The sequence below is a fragment of the Pongo abelii genome, chromosome 6, assembly GCF_028885655.2.
Source record: "Pongo abelii isolate AG06213 chromosome 6, NHGRI_mPonAbe1-v2.0_pri, whole genome shotgun sequence".
Lineage (NCBI taxonomy): Eukaryota > Metazoa > Chordata > Mammalia > Primates > Hominidae > Pongo > Pongo abelii.
This window is the reverse complement of record NC_071991.2, coordinates 128,813,007-128,832,878: the sequence shown is the minus strand read 5'-3', so window position 1 is coordinate 128,832,878 and position 19,872 is coordinate 128,813,007. Positions and strand designations below refer to the sequence as shown.

The following is a 19,872-nucleotide window of genomic DNA, read 5'->3' as shown; positions in this document are numbered from 1 at the left end:
GGCCAGGCGTGATGGCTCTGAAAAGGCTCATGCCTGTAATCCCAGCACTTTGGGAGGCCGAGACAAGTGGATCACCTGAGGTCAGGAGTTCGAGACCAGCCTGGCCAACATGGCGAAACCCTGTCTCTACTAAAAATACAAACATTAGCTGGGTGTGGTGGCGGGCGCCTGTAATCCCAGCTACTCATGAGGCTGAGGCAGGAGAATTGCTTGAACCTGAGAGGGGAATAGTTTCTATTCCATACCTATTTATTTATTTATTTATTTATTTTTGAGATGGAGTCTCGCTCTGTCACCCAGGCTGGAGTGCAGTGGCGTGATCTCTGCTCACTGCAACCTCCACCTCCTGGTTCAAGCAATTCTCCTGCCTCAGCCTCCCGAGTAGCTGGGACTACAGGTGTGCACCACCACACCAGCTAATTTTTTTTTTTTTAAAGTAGAGACAGTGTTTCACCATGTTGGCCAGGCTGGTCTTGAACTCCTGACCTCGGGTGATCTGCCCACCTTGGCCTCCCAAAGTGGTGGGATTACAGGTGTGAGCCACCACGTCCGGCCGAAAGGTTTACTTACTTATTCATTATTTATAAGAGCTTGTCTTAACCTAGTAAATCAATTTCAAAATCTACCTATGGATCATGAGCCTTAGGATCATGGCCCATCTCAGACCTGTGGACCCAGAATTTCTGAGCGCTCCCTGGTGATGTTGCTGCATACCAGCGGCATATGGTCAGAAGTCAGCAGGCCACCGCTCTACAGGAGGGTGCCACACAGTAGGAGTGTGGGCTCCGGCTGAGATAATCCTGGATTCGAATCCCTGCCCTGCCACTTGTTGGCACAGGAACTCGGGCAAATCACTGAGCTCCTCGGAGCCTCAGTTTCCTTGTTTATGAAATACAGATGATGACGATTCCTTCCCCAGAGGGTTGTGAGGATTCAGTAGGAAAGTACCTTTGAAGCACCTAGTCCCTTGCACAAAGTAAGTGCTCAGTGAACGTTTGCTGCGGCTGCTGTGACTTTGTCAGGTTATTCCACTGGCTTGTCATAGGAGTCCACTTCTTCCGTCTCTGTGGGAGGTAAGACCAAAGAACCTGGGAAAACTATTAGAGCAAGAAAAGATTGTCCTCTTCTCACAAGGGTGCACTTATCTTTTCTCATTACCCTCATTTTCCCAATGACAGCGTCATCGGTTATCTCGCAAAGAACTCAACAGACCTCCAGTCAGATGCCAGCCAGCTCTACGGCCCCTTCCTCCCAGGAGACAGTGCAGCCCACAAGCCCGGCAACAGCATTGAGAACACCTCCCCTGCCAGAGACCATGAGCTCCAGCCCCACGGCAGCATCAACTACCCACCGATACCCCAAAACACCTTCTCCCACTGTGGCTCCTGAGAGTAACTGGGTAACTCGAGCAGGGGTGGGGCAAGTAGGAGAACCCAGACTCGGGTAGGAGGGGCTTTAAGACAAGCTTTTCTGTTCTTTCCTCCAACGCAGGGCCCCTGGCTGGGGCTTTGAGCAGCACTTACCCATTCCCTTCTCCCTCTTCCTGGTTAGCCTGGTCCTGGCTTGAGCTGCCCTCAAGCCACGCAGCCAGGACATACCTGGCTCTGGAATGGGTCCAGCCATGCCTTCAGCTTGCCATGAACTCCTTCCTATCTGGGTCACCCCTTAGTTGGGGGGAAATGTCAAAGATTCCCTATTAGTCCAAACCTTAATCTCAGTGGCTTCTTCCAGACAAAGTGTGAGGCTCCTGAGACACCCAGTGAGAAGCAGCTCATCCTGAACCTCACAGGAAACACCCTCTGTGTGAGTAGCTCACTGATCTAAGCCCCCAGGTGCAGGCTTGAAGCAGGGTTGAGGGAGGGAGAGGGAATGTATGTTCTTTCTAGGTGCATTTTAAAGCATCTTTCTAAGGTGCATTTGCTTTCCGGCCCTCATTTCTTCCTAGTAGGAAGTGGTCCTTTCTCATCTTACAGAGTGACAGACCAAGGTTTAGACTTCTCTAAGTCAGGACACACCCACAGGACTGAACCCCCCTCCCACCCCCCGGTTTCCTTGGCTTTCACTGTGTGACTATTTCCAGTATGCTGAGTTGAGGGACCCTGATCCTAGTTCTTGTTTGCCCCTAGCCCTGGGAGTGACTTTGGTGAGTTGATCTCTTTGGGTTTCAGATGTCTCAATTGAAAATGAGAGGTGAGGCCAGGTGTGGTGGCTTACACCTGTAATCCCAACACTTTGAGAAGCTGAGGCAGGAAGTTTGCTTGAGGCCAGAAGTTCAAGACCAGCCTGGGAAACATAGGAAGACCCTGTTTTTACAGAAAGAAAAGAAAAAAAAGAGAAAATGAGAGGTGTAGTCTGTCTGCTTTAATCGTCCATGGACTATCTGAGAGCCTTGATGGACGAACAGTGCTGGGAGATTCTCCCTGTAACCTGAGGAGCTGATGGGATGGGTGGGAGAGAAAAGGGCCCAGGAATGCAGGAGCCACTGCCAGCATTTCTCCAGTCTGGGTGGTGAGCGTGCGTGTGAGCACAGCTGTGTGTGGGAGGTAGCAGTGTGTGAGCAGCCTTCAGGCCACCGGTCTCCATTGGTCCAAAGGCTTTGGTCTGGGGAGTGTGCGCTGTGCACACTCAGTAAATAGCTGCTGAGCACGGCAGGTGCTGGAGATGGCTGGCTCACTGCTGCCCTCTCCTGGTCAGTGCCAGTTTTTTGCAGCTACCCCCTAGGAACTAGAACAGACCCAAACACGGTGTCTATAGATAAGATGGAGAATTTGGGCTTACAACACTTTAATGCTGACTGAATTTTCTGCAGTTGTTTTCTTTTGGGTGTCCATTATGCCTGCATTCTCCAAGTGAACTTTACAAAAGCCTACATCTAGACCAGAGTTTTAAAAGGGAGCAGTGTTCTCCTAGGGTTGGGCTTATTGGACAAGGCAGGCATTGCATGAGATGGGCTCTGGGGACAGTCAGGTGCCCGCCCAGCTCTTCCTCAGACCCTCTTTTTGGATGTAGCTTGGTAGGCTGTGTGATTGTTTGTGAGACACATTTTTTTTTTCCTTTGCTAGAAAAGGAAGATGGAAAACCCTGGATCCCTTCCTGATGTCAGGGTGGGGAATTAGTAAGCCTAAGGAAATTCTGGTAGAAACCTTAGGGGTGGTTTGTATGGGTTCTGTGCTAAGCCATCCCTAGAGTCCTTTTCTTTGTCTTAGTCATTTATTCCGGAATCAGGTCAGAGAAGCCCCAGGGAGGGGTGCCCCTAGATGGCATGGCAGGACTGGGTACATGCTGCCCACACTTCTCTCCTCATCCTCAGCTCTAAAGCCACATCAGCCACAATCTTTGTTCTTAGAGCTAAATAAGACCCCCTCCAAGATATCCTAGGGGTAGCTTCAAGATCCCACCTGTTCCCCTACTCAGTGGAGCCCCTTCCCTGTCAGCCTGTCCATGGCTTCAGAGCCAGAGGCTCTGCCTAGGGCAAGGGCACATGTATTTCAGCTTTGGGGGTAGAGACCCTTCTGCTGAGAGCTGCAGCCTCCTCACCTGATTTCTCTGAACTGGGCATGAAAGGCTGGTGAATGGGAGTTCAGGGGGAATTGGAGTCTCCCCGCAGGCTGTAGGGGTAGGGTTGCTGTGCAGTGTCCCCGCTCTAGCCCTTTCTAGGGAGGGAGATGAAAAAGACCCCCAATCCGCAAATAGCTTGGAGGGAAAAAAGGGGCACTAGGGTGAAAGGAATGAAAGGTGCAAGCATAGACCAGATAAACACAGTGCGGGGAACGGGCTGATGGGAACGAGACAGAGGAGGCAGGAACTGGCCCAGAACAGCACGCAACCCTTGGCTCCTGGCAGGCCTGCATGGAGCACCACCTGGGGCTGGAGAGGGAGGCAAGTTCTAGCACAGCAACAGCATTCTCCCGGCCTTAGCTGGAGGGCAGCCCCACAGGCCTAGGCTGCTGTCACACTCCCCGCGGAGTCACCTGCGCTCTCCCCACCATAGGCAGAGGGCCCTCCGGATGAGAAACTGGTCACGCTGATATGCCAAGCAGTCAAAGCCACCTTCAACCCGGCCCAAGACGAGTGCAGCATACGGCTGGCACGTGTTCCAGGAAGTCAGGCCGTGGTCGTCAAAGAAATCACTATTCACAGTGAGTGGAGGGCAAGGGGGCCTGGGCGGGGCCTGCATGGGTGGGAATCGGGGGCATGCAGAAGCCACATTGGAGGCTGGGTCACAGTGGTGCCCCTTCAGTTCGCTAAGAACTGTCAAGCCACACCCCCTCCCAGGTCATCCGAGAGACACACTCAGGAGACTGAGATACGGTGCGTCCCTCTCTTGGGGTACAGTCCCTGTCCCCCATTGCCTCGCTCTGGGCTGGGCCATTGGGCAGCGTCTCCCTCCTCTCCCACAGCTAAGCTCCCTGCCAAGGATGTGTACGAGCGGCTGAAGGACAAATGGGATGAACTAAAGGAGGTAAGCGGCCCCCCAAGTGTGGGGACAGAGTGGCTCCGAAGCCCCTTGTGGGAGGTCTGGTTACTCCCCTCTCTCTGTATGGAGGAACCCCGTCACGTGCCTGCATGTAGAAGAGGGCGGCGGCACAGACCCTAGCAGACTGCAAGCAGAGGGGCTCTACAGTGAAGCCGGGGGCTGAGGGAGAGAGGATGCCCCCAGCCTGTTTTCTGCCACTTCCCATGCAGGCAGGGGTCAGTGACATGCAGCTAGGGGACCAGGGGCCACCGGAGGAGGCCGAGGACCGCTTCAGTATGCCCCTCATCATCACCATCGTCTGCATGGCATCATTCCTGCTCCTCGTGGCGGCCCTCTATGGCTGCTGCCACCAGCGCCTCTCCCAGAGGAAGGACCAGGTAAGCAGCTGTTTGCAGCCACACAGGGGAAGCAGCCCAGGTCACCAGAGGAACCCTCCCCTCGTGATTCCCGAGTTGCAGAAGAGGAAAGGGAGCAGGCCCTGGACCCTTTCTAACAGGCAGAGGCCACCCCTGATAGGCAGCCGCCTCAGTCCACAGAGCATTACAGAGGCAGCATGGCAGAGGAGAGAGCGTGGGCTTTGGAGTCAGGAAGACTTATTTATTTTTTATTTTATTATTATTATTTTTTCAGACAGGGTCTTGCTCTGTCACCCAGGCTGGAGTGCAATGGTGAGATCTCAGCTCACTGCAACCTCAAGTGATTCTTGTGCCTTAGCCTCCCCAGTAGCTGGGATTACAGGTGCCCACCACCATGCCCGCCTAATTTTTGTATTTTTAGTAGAGATGGGGTTTCACCATGTTGGCCAGCTAGTCTCGAACTCCTGACCTCAAGCAATCCACCTGCCTCAGCCTCCCAAAGTGCTGGGATTACAGGTGTGAGTCACCACGCCTGGACTGGAGTCAGGGAGACTTGGTTAGTCCTGGCCCTGACCTTGAGGAAGTCAGTCAGAGGAGCTCTTTGGGCGTCAGGTTCCTCATCTGCACAGCAGGGATAACCTCCTTGCAGAGCTGGTCTGAGGATTCATTGATAGAAGCAGGCCTAGGTGTTCTGTCCAACCAAAAATTCTTCTGCCTACCTTACTAGAATTCCTGCCATGATGGTGCCACCCAGACCCTGTGGTTCTCACTCCTGCCTGCACACCATGGGGAACTTTCGAAAAATTCCCTTGCCTGACTGCCTCCCACACCAATTCAAACAATCTCTGAGTCCATCAGTGTAGTTGTTAAAAGCTCCCCAGGTGATTCTAGCATGCACTCAAGGTTGTGTTTGAGAGGGGCAGAAAGTGCCTCTGCCAGATGGCTGCTATCTGCCGCAGGGATGGTTCTAGAGACACCGTACCCATCCTGCCCAGGCTTGAGAGGGCTCAGTCACCCAGCCCGAGAGAGGTCATTTTTTAATAGTGTTTTTCCCATTCATTATGATAGGTGAGGTAGGTGCCTGGAGAGGAGGTTTTGGGGGAAGGGATGAAGGGGAGGAAAGAGCTTAGAGGACTCTGGAGAACAAAGTCCATCTCCACTGACTTCACAGTTTCTGCCACCAGGGCGAGGGTGAGGGGCAAGTCTTTGTTCCCAACTAGTTCCGGGCAGGCTGAGAGCCAGAATGACCACCAGGAGCAGCCAGCCCCACAGGCGAGCAATGAGGGCCTGCTTTAGCTACAGTGGGGCTCCTGAGTGGGAGGGGTACGTACATGCGCTGTATTAAGCTCAGAGCCCTCTGAAACCCCCTTCTCACCGGTCACCTTTCCCACTCTAGCAACGGCTAACAGAGGAGCTGCAGACGGTGGAGAATGGTTACCATGACAACCCAACACTGGAAGTGATGGAGACCTCTTCTGAGATGCAGGAGAAGAAGGTGGTCAGCCTCAACGGGGAGCTGGGGGACAGCTGGATCGTCCCTCTGGACAACCTGACCAAGGACGACATGGATGAGGAGGAAGACACACACCTCTAGTCCGGTCTGCCGGTGGCCTCCAGCAGCACCACAGAGCTCCAGACTGACCACCCCAAGTGCCGTTTGGATGGGGAAGGGAAAGACTGGGGAGGGAGAGTGAATTCCGAGGGGTGTCCCCTCCCAATCCCCCCAGGGCCTTAATTTGTCCCTTTTCAACCTGAACAAATCACATTCTGTCCAGATTCCTCTTGTAAAATAACCCACTAGTGCCTGAGCTCAGTGCTGCTGGGTAATGAGGGAGATCAAGAAAAAGCCACGTAAGGGACTTGAGAGATGAACTAGTGGAATCCCTTCATTCTGCAGTGAGATTGCCGAGACCTGAAGAGGGCAAGTGACTTGCCCAAGGTCAGAGCCACTTGGTGACAGAGTCAGGATGAGAACAAAGATTCCATTTGCACCATGCCACACTGCTGTGTTCACGTGTGCCTTCCGTCCACAGCGGTCCCGGGCAGGGGTGAAACTCCAGCAGGCGGCTGGGCTGGAAAGGAGGGCAGGGCTACATCCTGGCTCGGTGGGATCTGACGAACTGAAAGTCCAGCTCCCAAGTTTTCCTTCTCCTACCCCAGCCTTGTGTACCCGTCTTCCCACCCTCTGTGTTCTTACCTCTCCCTACACTCAGTGTTTGTTCCCACTTACTCTGTCCTGGGGCCTCTGGGATTAGCACAGGTTATTCATAACCTTGAACCCCTTGTTCTGGATTCGGATTTTCTCACATCTGCTTCGTGAGATGGGGGCTTAACCCACACAGGTCTCCCTGCATGAACCAGGTCTGCTTAGGGGACCCGCGTGCAGGTGAGGAGAGGAGGGGACACTCTTAAGTGCAGGCTGGTATCTCAGGGCAGCTGATGAGGGTCAGCAGGAACACTGGCCCATTGCCCCTGGCACTCCTTGCAGAGGCTACCCATGATCATCTTTGGGCTTCCATTTCCACCAGGGACTAAAATCTGCTGTAGCTAGTGAGAGCAGCGTGTTCCTTTTGTTGTTCACTGCTCAGCTGATGGGAGTGATTCCCTGAGACCCAGTATGAAAGAGCAGTGGCTGCAGGAGAGGCCTTCCCGGGGCCCCCCATCAGCGATGTGTCTTCAGAGACAATCCATTAAAGCAGCCAGGAAGGACAGGCTTTCCTCTGTATGTCATAGGAAACTCAGGGACATTTCAAGTTGCTGAGAGTTTTGTTATAGTTGTTTGTTTTCTAACCCAGCCTTCCACTGCCAAAGGCCAAAAGCTCAGACAGTTGCAGACGTCCAGTTAGCTCATCTCACTCATTCTGATTCTCCTGTGCCACAGGGAAAGAGGGCCTGGAAAGCGCAGTGCACGCTGGGTGCATGAAGGGCAGCCTGGGGGACAGACTGTTGTGGGAACGTCCCACTGTCCTGGCCTGGAGCTAGGCCTTGCTGTTCCTCTTCTCTGTGAGCCTAGTGGGGCTGCTGTGGTTCTCTTGCGGTTTCTGGTGGCATCTCAGGGAAACACAAAGCTATGTCTATTCCCCAATGTAGGACTTTTATGGGCTCAGCAGTTAGCTGCCATGTAGAAGGCTCCTAAGCAGTGGGCATGGTGAGGTTTCATCTGATTGAGAAGGGGGAATCCTGTGTGGAATGTTGAACTTTCGCCATGGTCTCCATCGTTCTGGGCGTAAATTCCCTGGGATCAAGTAGGAAAATGGGCAGAACTGCTTAGGGGAATGAAATTGCCATTTTTCGGGTGAAACGCCACACCTCCAGGGTCTTAAGAGTCAGGCTCCGGCTGTAGTAGTTCTGATGAAATAGGCTATCCACTCGGGATAGCTTACTTTTTAAAAGGGTAGGGGGAGGGGCTGGGGAAGATCTGTCCTGCCCCGTCTGCCTAATTCCTTCCTCACAGTCTGTAGCCATCTGATATCCTAGGGGAAAAGGAAGGCCAAGGGTTCACATAGGGCCCCAGCGAGTTTCCCAGGAGTTAGGGGGATACGAGGCTAACAAGTTCCAAAAACATCTGCCCTGACGCTCTAGTGTTTGGAGGTGGGCAGGATGGAGAACAGTGCCTGTTTGGGGGAAAACAGGAAATCTTGTTAGGCTTGAGTGAGGTGTTTGCTTCCTTCTTGCCCAGTGCTGGGTTCTCTCCACCCAGTAGGTTTTTCTGTTGTGGTCCCATGGGAGAGGCCAGACTGGATTATTCCTCCTTTGCTGATCCTGGGTCACACTTCACCAGCCAGGGCTTTCGACGGAGACAGCAAATAGGCCTCTGCAAATCAATCAAAGGCTGCAACCCTGTGGCCTCTTGGAGACAGATGATGACTGGCAAGGACTAGAGAGCAGAAGTGCCTGGCCAGGTCGGTCCTGACTCTCCTGACTCTCCATCGCTCTGTCCAAGGAGAACACGGAGAGGCTTTGGGCTGATTCAGAGGTTACTGCTTTATATTCGTCCAAACTGTATTAGTCTAGGCTTAGGGCAGCTTCAGAATCTGACACCTTGCCTTGCTCTTGCCACCAGGACACCTATGTCAACAGGCCAAACAGCCATGCATCTATAAAGGTCATCATCTTCCGCCACCTTTACTGGGTTCTAAATGCTCTCTGATAATTCAGATTCTGGGTCTGGGAAGAGGTAAGAAAGAGGAACACTAGAAGCTCAGCATGACTTAAACAGGTTGTAGCAAAGACAGTTTATCAACTCTTTCAGTGGTAAACTGTGGTTTCCCCAAGCTGCACAGAAGGCCAGAAACTACGAGTATGATGACTGGGAAGCCTACTGTCATGAGAGTGGGGAGACAGGCAGCAATCCTTATGAAGGAGGTACAGAATATTCTTTGCGTTGTAAAACAGAACACGGGTTTAATCTAGTCTAGACACCAGATTTTTTTTCCCGGTTGATAAGGAAAGCTAGCAGAAAGTTTATTTAAACCACTTCTTGAGCTTTATCTTTTTTGACAATATACTGGAGAAACTTTGAAGAACAAGTTCAAACTGATACATATGCACATTTTTTTTGATAATGTAAATACAGTGACCATGTTAATCCACTCTGCACTGCTTTAAGTGAACATACTTTGAAAAAACATTGTTAGCTGAGTGATGGCCAAGTTTTTTCTCTGGACAGGAATGTAAATGTCTTACTGGAAATGACAAGTTTTTGCTTGATTTTTTTTTTAACAAAAAATGAACTATAACAAGACAAACTTATGATACAGTATTTGTCTTGTAGATCAGGTGTTTTTTTTTAATTTTAAAATGCAACCCTGCCCCCTCCCCAGCAGTCACAGCTCCATTTCAGTAAAGGTATTTCATGATCTAGTCCAGTCTTTTTCTAGAGAAAAAGATAATCTGAAGCTCACAAAGATAAAGTGACTTCCTCAAAATCACATGGCTCAGGACAGAAACAAGATTAAAACCTGGATCCACAGACTGTGCACCTCAGAAGGAATAATCAGTAAATTAAGAATTGCTACTCGAAGGTGCCAGAATGACACAAAGGACAGAATTCCTTTCCCATTTCTTACCCTAGCAAGGCTAGGGAGGGCATGAACACAAACATAAGAACTGGTCTTCTACACTTTCTGAATCATTTAGGTTTAAGATGTAAGTGAACAATTCTTTCTGCCAAGAAACAAGTTTTGGATGAGCTTTTATGTATGGAACTTATTCCAACAGGACCGAGGGACCAAGGAAACAAGATGGGGGAGGCAGAGAGGGCAAGAGTAAAACTGTAGCATAGCTTTTGTCACGGTCAGTAGCTGATCCCTCAGGTCTGCTGCAAACACAACATGGAGGACGCAGATGACTCTTCAGTGTGGGTCTTTTTGTCTGCAGTGAATGTTCAACAGTTTGCCCAGGAACTGGGGGATCATATGTGTCTTAGTGGACAGGGGTCTGAAGTACACTGGAATTTACTGAGAAACTTGTTTGTAAAAACTATAGTTAATTACTGCATTTTCTTACAAAAATATATTTTGGAAAATTGTATACTGTCAATTAAAGTGTTTTTGTGTAAACTGGTTCAAGCTCTAGTATTTTGCTCTGACTTAAAGCCTTCACTTGTGTATGAGGCTCATTGCCAAAGTGCCTGAGAACGTCGGGTCACACCCATAGCACAGGAGCCTCTGTGCTGAGTTACGCTTGTCCAACTCTGCAGGCAAAGAAATTAGGCGAGAGAAGGAGAGAACCCAAAAGCAAAAAAAAGGGGGATCCTAAAGGTGGTTATGAGTCTTTACATTACTCAAGCTATCCTAGTGACTGTAAAGAACCTCACTTTCCCCTAAGATGTTTGTTGTTGTATGTTTCACCCTCTTCCCTCCCTCCACTTCTGCCTCAGATACATTGTGAATCACCACTATCAGAAATCCCCAAGAGGGCTGCTCAACACTGATCAGCTATGAAAACACTGGCAAAGAGACTATATATGTATGTGTGTGCATATATATATGTGTGTATATGTATACATACATATATACACACGGGTGTATATATATGTATACATACGTGTGTGTGTGTGTGTATATATATGTGTATATATGTATCTATGTAAAAACAAAGCAGCTCTGTTCTGGCCCTGTTTCTGCCATAAAAGGATCTGTTTACTGCCACAAGAGGCTTCTGCCTATCCCTCCTCCAGGTCTGCAGTGAAGATAGAGGTTTAAGGAAGGAATCACTGGAGATGATTCTTTCTTCATCTCCTAGTGTGGTATTATCCACAGCTGCATGCTTCCTCACTGGAAGGGGAAAACATCATCATTCCCAACTTGCAGAAGGGAAACTATCAGGTAGAACTGGCCCATAATCTTAGTTGGCTAGACAACAATCTTGTCTACTTGCCTAGCATCTTACCATTTACAAACCATTTTATAGGAAACCTTTAGGTTTACAAACCTATCTTATAGGAATTGTCCCCACTCGGGAAATTAGATGCAGGAGTTAAGTATTCTCTCTGAGATTGATCACACAACCATTTAAATGGCAGCACGGGCCTTGATTCTCTATCTTTTTGCTCTTTAGTCCTACACTCTTTTCTCAGTATCACGTTAATGCCAGAGTTCCAACAACAGCAAAATACATTTCTAGAATGCAACTACTGTTACAACATGACTTTCCTTCCATGAAAGTTGTGAAAGGCAGTTAAACCCTGAAGAGAGGGCTAATGTTGGGCCTGGGTTATTTTGAGGTTAGCTTCGAGAGGGTGCCAAGGATACAGAAAGGAGTCCAAGTACAAGGAACTCACACAGGACCCTGGCCATAGTTGAGGTGCACTGTTCTAAGAGTGACCCACAGCTTATCGTGGGCCACAAGTTAGACCTAAGATCCCATTCTCTTCCTGAGTAGGTCATTCACCCTGCTCCTTGCGTGCCAACCAAGACACACGCACAGTTGTCAATTTAAATGTGTTATGCTGATTTGTCACTCAGAACCTCCCCTATAAGCTCCCTCCCAAATCACAGATTTCTTCTGTACCACAAGGGAAAAAAGTAAAGAATAGAACTGGCTACATAATTAACACTAGTGATAAACACTGAGATATCTATTGCTTTCAAAGACCTTGGCAGGGAATGGTGGCTTATGCCTTTAATCCCAGCACTTTAGGAGGTCAAAGTGGGAGGATAGCTTGAGCTCAGGAATTTGAGACCAGCCTGGGCAACACAGCCAGATCCCATCTTTACATTTTTTTTTTTTTTTTTAAATTAGCCAGTTGTGCTGGCACATGCCTGTAGTCCTAGCTACTCAGGATGCTAAGGCAGGATCACTTGAACCTAGGAGTTGGCGGCTGCAGTAAGCTATGATCACACCACTACACTCCAGCCTGCATGACAAGAGTGAGACCCTGTCCTTAAAAGAAAAAAAAAAAGAAAATCAATAGGATCCTAGCAAACAAGATCTGCTGCCAGTATTTACTTCACAGAAGAAATGAGGCAGAGAAGTTGTGGTTCTGCACAATGCTATGCAGAAGTCATTGGTCATCGGAAATAAAAGCCAGGATTCCCAATTCCTCCTGGGCTCTCCATTCTATGTCCCAAGTTTAGAGGGCAGCTGTACAATGCTGCTATGTACATCACCAAGGTTCCTAACCACCTCTCGGGGTTTGCCAACCATTAAAACTTACGAACATAGTGCTAGGCAGGCTACTTCTACGTAGTTTCTCCTTCTTATTATAGTTTCTCCTATATTAAGAATCTCTCTGGCAAGGATATGATTGACAGCTACTGTTTTTGCTGGGTGAAAGCCCACAGGAAAAAAGGCCCCGTAAGACAATAGTGAAGCTGTAGAGTAAGGATGGTGGCATCATCCTCTGCTGCCCCAACTGCCCTATGCCCCAGAAAGCCCAAGTCTCCAGTCCCCTCTTCCTTTTCTCTAAGACATGTAAAAGGCAAAGGAAGACGTAGCATACGTGGTGCTAAAGAAGGAATGTCATCAACCAGGATTTAGACTTACACCAGGGCTGTACAAGCCTCAGATGGTCTTTCCAGTCATATTAATACCTTCAGAATCTGAAGTTAGTGATAAACCAATGTTGCCTTCATTTACAGGGAAAATATCTCCCCCCCCCACCCCACCCCGTTTCTAGGAACTCTGCAGTCGTCATTTATATAAGAAGTTACGGGAGCATGGGCACACACAGCCATTTCCCTATTAGATGCTCAGTCATCTTCCTTAGACGGTAGAAGCTCCTAACGCAGCAACTTCCAAGCTCTGTAGTACAGTCTCCACACGCGCTTGACCTGGGAGCAGCTGGCTCTCATCTGTGTTTAGGGCCAAGTCTTCTTTACTTACTGTTGTCGTCCCACCAGAAGGTAGTGACAAATATATCAAGGGTAGTGTCCTGCATTTTGATCCTTTTGAGTTAATTCTCTGGAGGACTGACCAAGGAAAGGCCAATTCCTTACCTTATCACTGCACCTCATGCTTTCCTGTTTTGAGAACACAAAGAAACGTTACTTAAGGGCCACACTCAAAGGACACCCTAGAAATGAAAGCTCTGCAGTAAGGTTTGGATTATTCAATTTGTAAATTGAGAAAGCATGATCCCTGTTTGGAATAAAATCAGCTGACAATTCACTCTAGAATGCATGATCACAAAGCCATGATGTAAAGCAGACCAGGAGGCGGAAAGGGCAGAGAGGGGATCTCATTACTGAGAGTCCCACCACTCGGCCCCAGTGACCCAGGACTTTATCTGGCATATTTCTCAGCTTAGTTTTTTCAAGATTTGGCCCATAAAGTGTCTTTCCCCTTTAATGGGGACAGGGATCCAGAATTTTCCCAAACTTTGCAACACTTCTAGGTTCTCTCCCTTTACTATCTTTTCTACAATGAGTTTTCCATTTCAGTTCAGTCTTTCCTTCTAGTTCCTAGCCTGTACAAGCATATCCCCTTTAAAGAGGAACACAAGTCCAAATGGACAAAGCAAATAAAATAAGGGTGGTCATTAACAGTAGATAGAAGAACATTTCATGAAATAATTTACCAGTGGTCTTTAAATAAGTGGAAGCCTCCCCACAGAAACTTTGTGAGCATGGCCGGTATTTGTTCATCTGAGCACTGTCTCAAAGGAAAACACCCAAAGGCCCTTCGAAAGCGTATCACTTTCCATTTTTGGAAGCCTAAATAAAACTCACCTTTCTGAGGGAAAAAACACAACTGTAAAGTATAAAAACATTTTAAAAGTTAACTTCAAAAGTAGTTTGAGCAAATAAAAGAGATATCTTGTAGCATCCATATATAACTTTTTATTAAGAAAATGAACAAAATACATTCTTTCTCCATATGTACATTACATACAACATAATTCTACAATTGCCATTTTTAGCAGATCACTCATTTATTTATTCACAAAGTAGAGTTAACACATTTACCAAAGCTGGGATCTGAAAATTATTTGTACTAAAAAAAAAAAAAATCCTAAAAAGTCCATACAGATTGGATAAAAGATAAGCCAGAGAGGATCATGAGGGGAATGGGGAAGATTGCAGAACACGACAGAGCCCAACAATGATTCGAAACAATTGATGTCAGAAGAGATCTGATACCCATAAAGCACTTCTGTTTAAAAGCTCCAACCAGCTCATGCCAGCTTTCCAGAGTCCCATGATTTCCATTTAAGACCATGTGGATACTTTAGGATACGGCCCTGACCCCACTGCCACAGAAGAGGGAGTGAGAGTAGAAACAAACAAGTTAGCAGTTTTCTCCTCCACACATTGAGTCTCATCTGAAATACTACTGAGGTACAAAATGTGTGAATCTCAGCTAATATGCACAGAAATACAATTTTTTTTGTGAGACATCTGCTTAAACATGGTAAAGAACTCTTGTTTTATGGACTCCTTGCTTCACGTTCATTTTGTCTGTTTTTCTTTTGGCTTTTGACAATAGCTCATCCTTTTTGAGTGTGAGTTTAATTATGGCCATATTAAAAAGTCCATCATAAACAAAGACTCCTCCTCATGGTATGAATATGCTCCATATGCCCATAATGGTGCATAACGGACTTAGAAATTCAAATGAGTCTTAGGGTTGAAATTTCCAATGACCTGAGCAAGGCAGCTCCCTATAGCTTCTGGATAACATTTTACACCCAGAGTTCAGGCTTAAACAGACCTATCAACACAATTATTTTCGGATTGTCTGTCTAGAAAACGGCAATGCTCAAAGGAATATAAATAAGGGTGGGGACATATGCTTCCAGCCTGGTCCTTTCTCCATGTGGTAAAAAACAATGGAATGGCTGTGTTAATTTTTTTTTTAATCTTTTCTGGCCTTTACTATGTTTGGTAATGGAAATAAGTCAGGGAAAATAAAATGAAGAGGTCTCATCACTTAATTAATACTGATTTTTCTTCTTTATACTTAGTAATTTCCTAGTTTTTTAAATGATAAACCTATTTTGACAATCACTAACACCAATACATTTTATCATAAGTCCCATAAAAGATATTTAACATTCTCCAACTTTCGGCTCAGCTGGTTACAGCACCACATTTCCAGCCCAGGAGATGTTTCACAAACAGAAGGAGCGATTCACAGCATTAATAAGCAGACTTGGAAAGATAGATTTTATTGGCTATGGAGGAAGTTGTATCTTTCTTCTCAATCTAATTTTCAGTCCAATTTTGGTTTTGAGAATCTATCTCTATCAGAGGGGATCTTAATTTCTGACTACTGAGTACTTCCAATTTATAAAAGAGCTGACTTTTAAAAAATTCTAACATCTTTCCCAAACTGTTTAGAAATATGCCATATTTGAAAGATGGAATACTGTTTGTTCCCAAGACCAACACAAGAAAAGGAGGTCCTCATCTTCGCTTTCCTGTACTCTTCCTCTGAGGCTAATGACTCAACTGTACATAGCTTTTGGAGTGGGAGCAAGATAAGCATCTCTTTAAAAAGAGCATTTAAAAAATGTATGTGTATGTGTATATATGTATATTTATAAAATACGTATGCATAAAGAAATCTGTTCACAGGAAAATGTTACATTATTTTCAACTCTAAATTATGCAGAAGACTATACAAAGTAGTTAATTAATACTATACTATCTACTTTCTTTTCAAAAGACATTTCACACAAATCCAAAAAGTAAGCTGGCTTAAAGAATAAGACAATCATAACACCTCCTGCCAGGCTAATTGTAATGCTTAGGAAAGGAAGTCCACTTTTATTTTTCTAAACGGATGATTTGTAAGTAAGGAAGAAAATTGTTTACAATTGATCAGTCACCAAAATAATTTTTTTTTCTGGGAAAGGAAAAAAAAAATCCCAAGAAGAGGATCAGTACATGACTTTTTAATAAATTTATCTTCCCCCATGGAAGACTACTCCTAAGTAACCTTTTGGACTTTGATATCTTATTATTAAATTTGGGAGTGAGTTGATAATTACTTGGTATTATTTATCTTATAACTTGGTATTATTTGAGGCAACACACTATAGCTGTCACTTGCAAACACCTGATGGCATGGCTCTAATGGTGTAGTATCCTCTCCTTTGTTGTAACTGAATTTATAAAGATTTATAAAGCTCTGCCAGTTGCAATGGGATTGGGATTTATTCTACATGCCTCCTCTAATTTAATTAATCACTTTACAGATGTGGAGGAAACCTAAAGAAAAAACCAAAATTATGAAATACTTCTAATGCCAAACCCAGATCTCATTATTTCTTGGCAAAGCAGAATTAACAGAGACCCTTGGGATGATATATAATTAATTTAAGGCAAGGAAACTAGTATCAGTTCAATTCTGTTACAAGTTATACATGAAATGACAATTTTCCTCCTATGTTAAAGGGCTAGAAAATAAAACCAATCAAATGACATGAGCTAAACTGTAACAAAGGCTTTCTTGAGATTTGTTAACAACGGAGAAATAAAGCTCAAAATTGGCCTTTTGAGTGGCTCCTTAATCATGCACACAGGCTTGTTCAGTGTATCACACAGAGTGTTTCTTCCTCCCGCCAATTAATTTGGCATTCATTAAGTAATGAATGAAACTGAAGAATGATGATCTCCTCAGGCTGGTATTTGTGTGGCAGACAGCTCAGATATCTGAGCTAACTGCTGTGACTGCTAGCATCCCAGATGGTACAGAGCTATGTTGCAAAAAGAGCTTAAACTCAGTGAATAAGCAAGGGAGCCCCCAAACTGCATGTTGAAATGTTTTATGGCTGGTTTTCCTGCTGGATCCTTAACCAGGAACTGGCTGTATGTAAGAAGCTGCTCACCTAGTTTAAGATCTAGAGCCCATTAACACTGGATTTTCTGTTTTAAGATCTCAAACAGTTATTTGGGAGAAGGGAAATGCTACTTCCCAAGAAATGATACTTCCGAAAGACTATTCAGAATTACTGAATATTCTAGAAGCATGAGCTTTGAGGACTTTTGGCAGTCTTCTTCCCAGCATCTCATTAACAAAATTATTTTAGGGTTAGAAATGAAGAAATTTCTTTTTCCTTTCGATTTGTGGACTTCTAAAATCCATGAGCAAAAAGCTCCTATTTTTCCTTCTCTAACATACCCTCATGGTCTTCTCTAGCTTGTTCCTGAAGTTTAATGCTTCCAAGTCAAAATGCCTTAGATAAGCAAAATAGGACTTTGTACACAAATGTTTAATAGTTCACTGAGGCTGTCTGAAAAGCAGATAAAAAGGAAGACATTATTTTATAATTAAAAGTGATACCTTAGACTGGTCTAATTCCCTACCAAACATTTCCCCTTTTTTGCTGTTGACCCTACAGCTTTCAGATAACATTCATGTTAAATTGTTTTCCAGCAAGCTCAGCAGTGTTTGGGGATAGACAGCATATTGCAAATCTTATTTCCAAATAATGATTCTAATTAAGAAGATAAACTAGGACTACCCTTTCATTTTTGTGTTTTTAAGCTGTTAAGTGGGATCCAGTTCACAATATAAAACTTTAGCAAAAACGACAGTGATAATTTCCCCTCATGGCATTTCTCTCTGCACCACTAGAGAAACTAATTTACTATAACCTCTAATGACTCCTTAGGTTAAGGGCTACAGAAGCTACCGTCAGATGATTTCACTGGCTATGACTGGCCTAAGAGTTAGTCATTTGGAATTGGAGCTAAATTCACATTCTTTTTTTTTTTTTTTTTTTTTGAGACAGGGTCTTGCTCTGTTGTCCAGGCTGGAGTGCAGTGTGGCAATCATAGCTCACTGCAGCCTCAAACTCCTGGGTTCAAGTGATCCTCCCACCTCAGCCTCCCAAGTAGCTGGGACTACAGGCACATACCACCACACCTGGCTAAAAAACAAAAATTTTTTAACTAGAGATGGAGTCTTCCTGTGTTGCCCAGGCTGGTCTGAAATTCCTGGGCTCAAGCAATCCTCCCGTGTCAGCCTCCCAAAGGTCTGGGATTACAGGCGTGAGTCACTATGCCCAGCCTAAATTCACATTCTTGAAGGGAAGAGACATTTATAAGGCTGTATTATTTTTATTTAAGAAAAAAAAAAAAAAAGAAAAGAAAAGCAATCATTTCATGGCAATTGAAGCCACTTCTAATATTCAACTATATCAGAAATTTAAAGTCAATTCTTAACACAAATTCTAACTTCAGCAGAAAATCAATGCTACTCTTGGGAGGTAGGAATAGAAACAAAAAGGTTAAAAAACACAATAAAAAGAAAAGACAAAAGGTAAATGGAAATTCTGATGATATGCTGAATTCAGGAACTCTGCTATCAAACCTGTACTTTGCCAATAGTTCTATGACAAGAGTTCCTAATGCCAGGAAAAGAGGCCAACACAGGTTTCTCCATTAAAGCTGCCACAGCCATTATTACTATCCCCAAATGAAAATGACTCAAGTATGTTTACAGCAATATCTGAATGTTACTAATTCCTTATGAATTTCATTATTCTCTTGTCATAAATAAGGATAACAGAGCATTTGCCTCAGAATGATTTTGATCTTTTTTTTCCAAGCAATACAATGCTCCTACAGAATGCCACAGAAACTCTAGGAAGTCTAGGGTTAAAAAAAAGTGAAGAATAAAGTTACATTAGCTAAGAAAAATAAATGGAAAAACAATTCACAGTATTTGGTGGATAGAAGAAAACCAAAGTTTTAAAAATCATATATAAATAGAACCTCTAAGACAGCATTTACTGAGAAAAAGAAAAAGCATTTGGTGAAGAGATCAATATACTGCAGTAATGAGTCCTCACCCAAAACAAATGAGGGCAACATCATTCGTGTAAGCTAGTCAGCTTCGTATTATTTCAACAAACTTGGAAATGTCTGCCTTCAACCAACAGACCTCTAGACTAGAAGTTTTGGATAGCCAAGTCATTTCAGCATTAAAACAAATCACAGCATTAAAACAAATCACAGCATTAAAACAAACCACAAAAGAATAGTGTTATTTGACTAATAAGGATAACAAAAATCTTTTGTGTTAAAGCATCCAAAGGCCTAATCTGTAAGTACTGTCATATGTAGACCCTGTATGATACTCCTCCAGCCATAAACTTTTTCTGGGGCAGCCTTCACATCCTAGATCGGGGCTATTTTAGGAATTCAAAACTTGGTGAGAATTTAGGCAAGAATTTCTACAAAGGGATGAGATTGTGGATGAATGTGGATTTTTAAGAAAAGAAGGGTTAGGAAGGGTGTTTTTTTTTTAATAGTTAGATAACTTTATTTAGAATATACATTGTAATGATTCCCTCCCACAGAAATCACTTCAAACCGTAATTCTCAAATACTGTGCAACATTCAACCAGCTAAGGATTTCACGTGACTTTCAGGAAATAAATGACCCACAATTACCCAGTGAATTCCATGTAGTGTTAAGAATAATTGTAGGTAACTTCTTCATGTAATTACCATGAAATTGAGTATAATTTAGAGAATAAAATCAGGAACATACTCCTAATTGCTTTTTTTGATCCATTAAGCATCATTCTCAATCTCTCACTAAATGCTTGGGTGCCTCAAACTAGTTTTTGCTTATAGGCTA

General features: G+C 45.1%; 1 protein-coding gene across 1 annotated transcript in view; it reads left to right on the top strand.

The window, feature by feature from the left end:
- Window positions 1-16,977, top strand: part of PODXL (podocalyxin like) — a 64,608-nt gene extending 47,631 nt beyond the window's left edge. The window contains exons 3-8 of the mRNA XM_009243230.4: window positions 1,179-1,399; window positions 1,732-1,803; window positions 3,992-4,139; window positions 4,401-4,462; window positions 4,687-4,854; window positions 6,230-16,977. Coding sequence (XP_009241505.1) covers window positions 1,179-1,399; window positions 1,732-1,803; window positions 3,992-4,139; window positions 4,401-4,462; window positions 4,687-4,854; window positions 6,230-6,427 — 869 coding nt within the window. The 3' untranslated portion in view covers window positions 6,428-16,977. The remainder of the gene's footprint in view (window positions 1-1,178; window positions 1,400-1,731; window positions 1,804-3,991; window positions 4,140-4,400; window positions 4,463-4,686; window positions 4,855-6,229) is intronic.
- The last annotated feature ends 2,895 nt before the right edge of the window (window positions 16,978-19,872 follow it).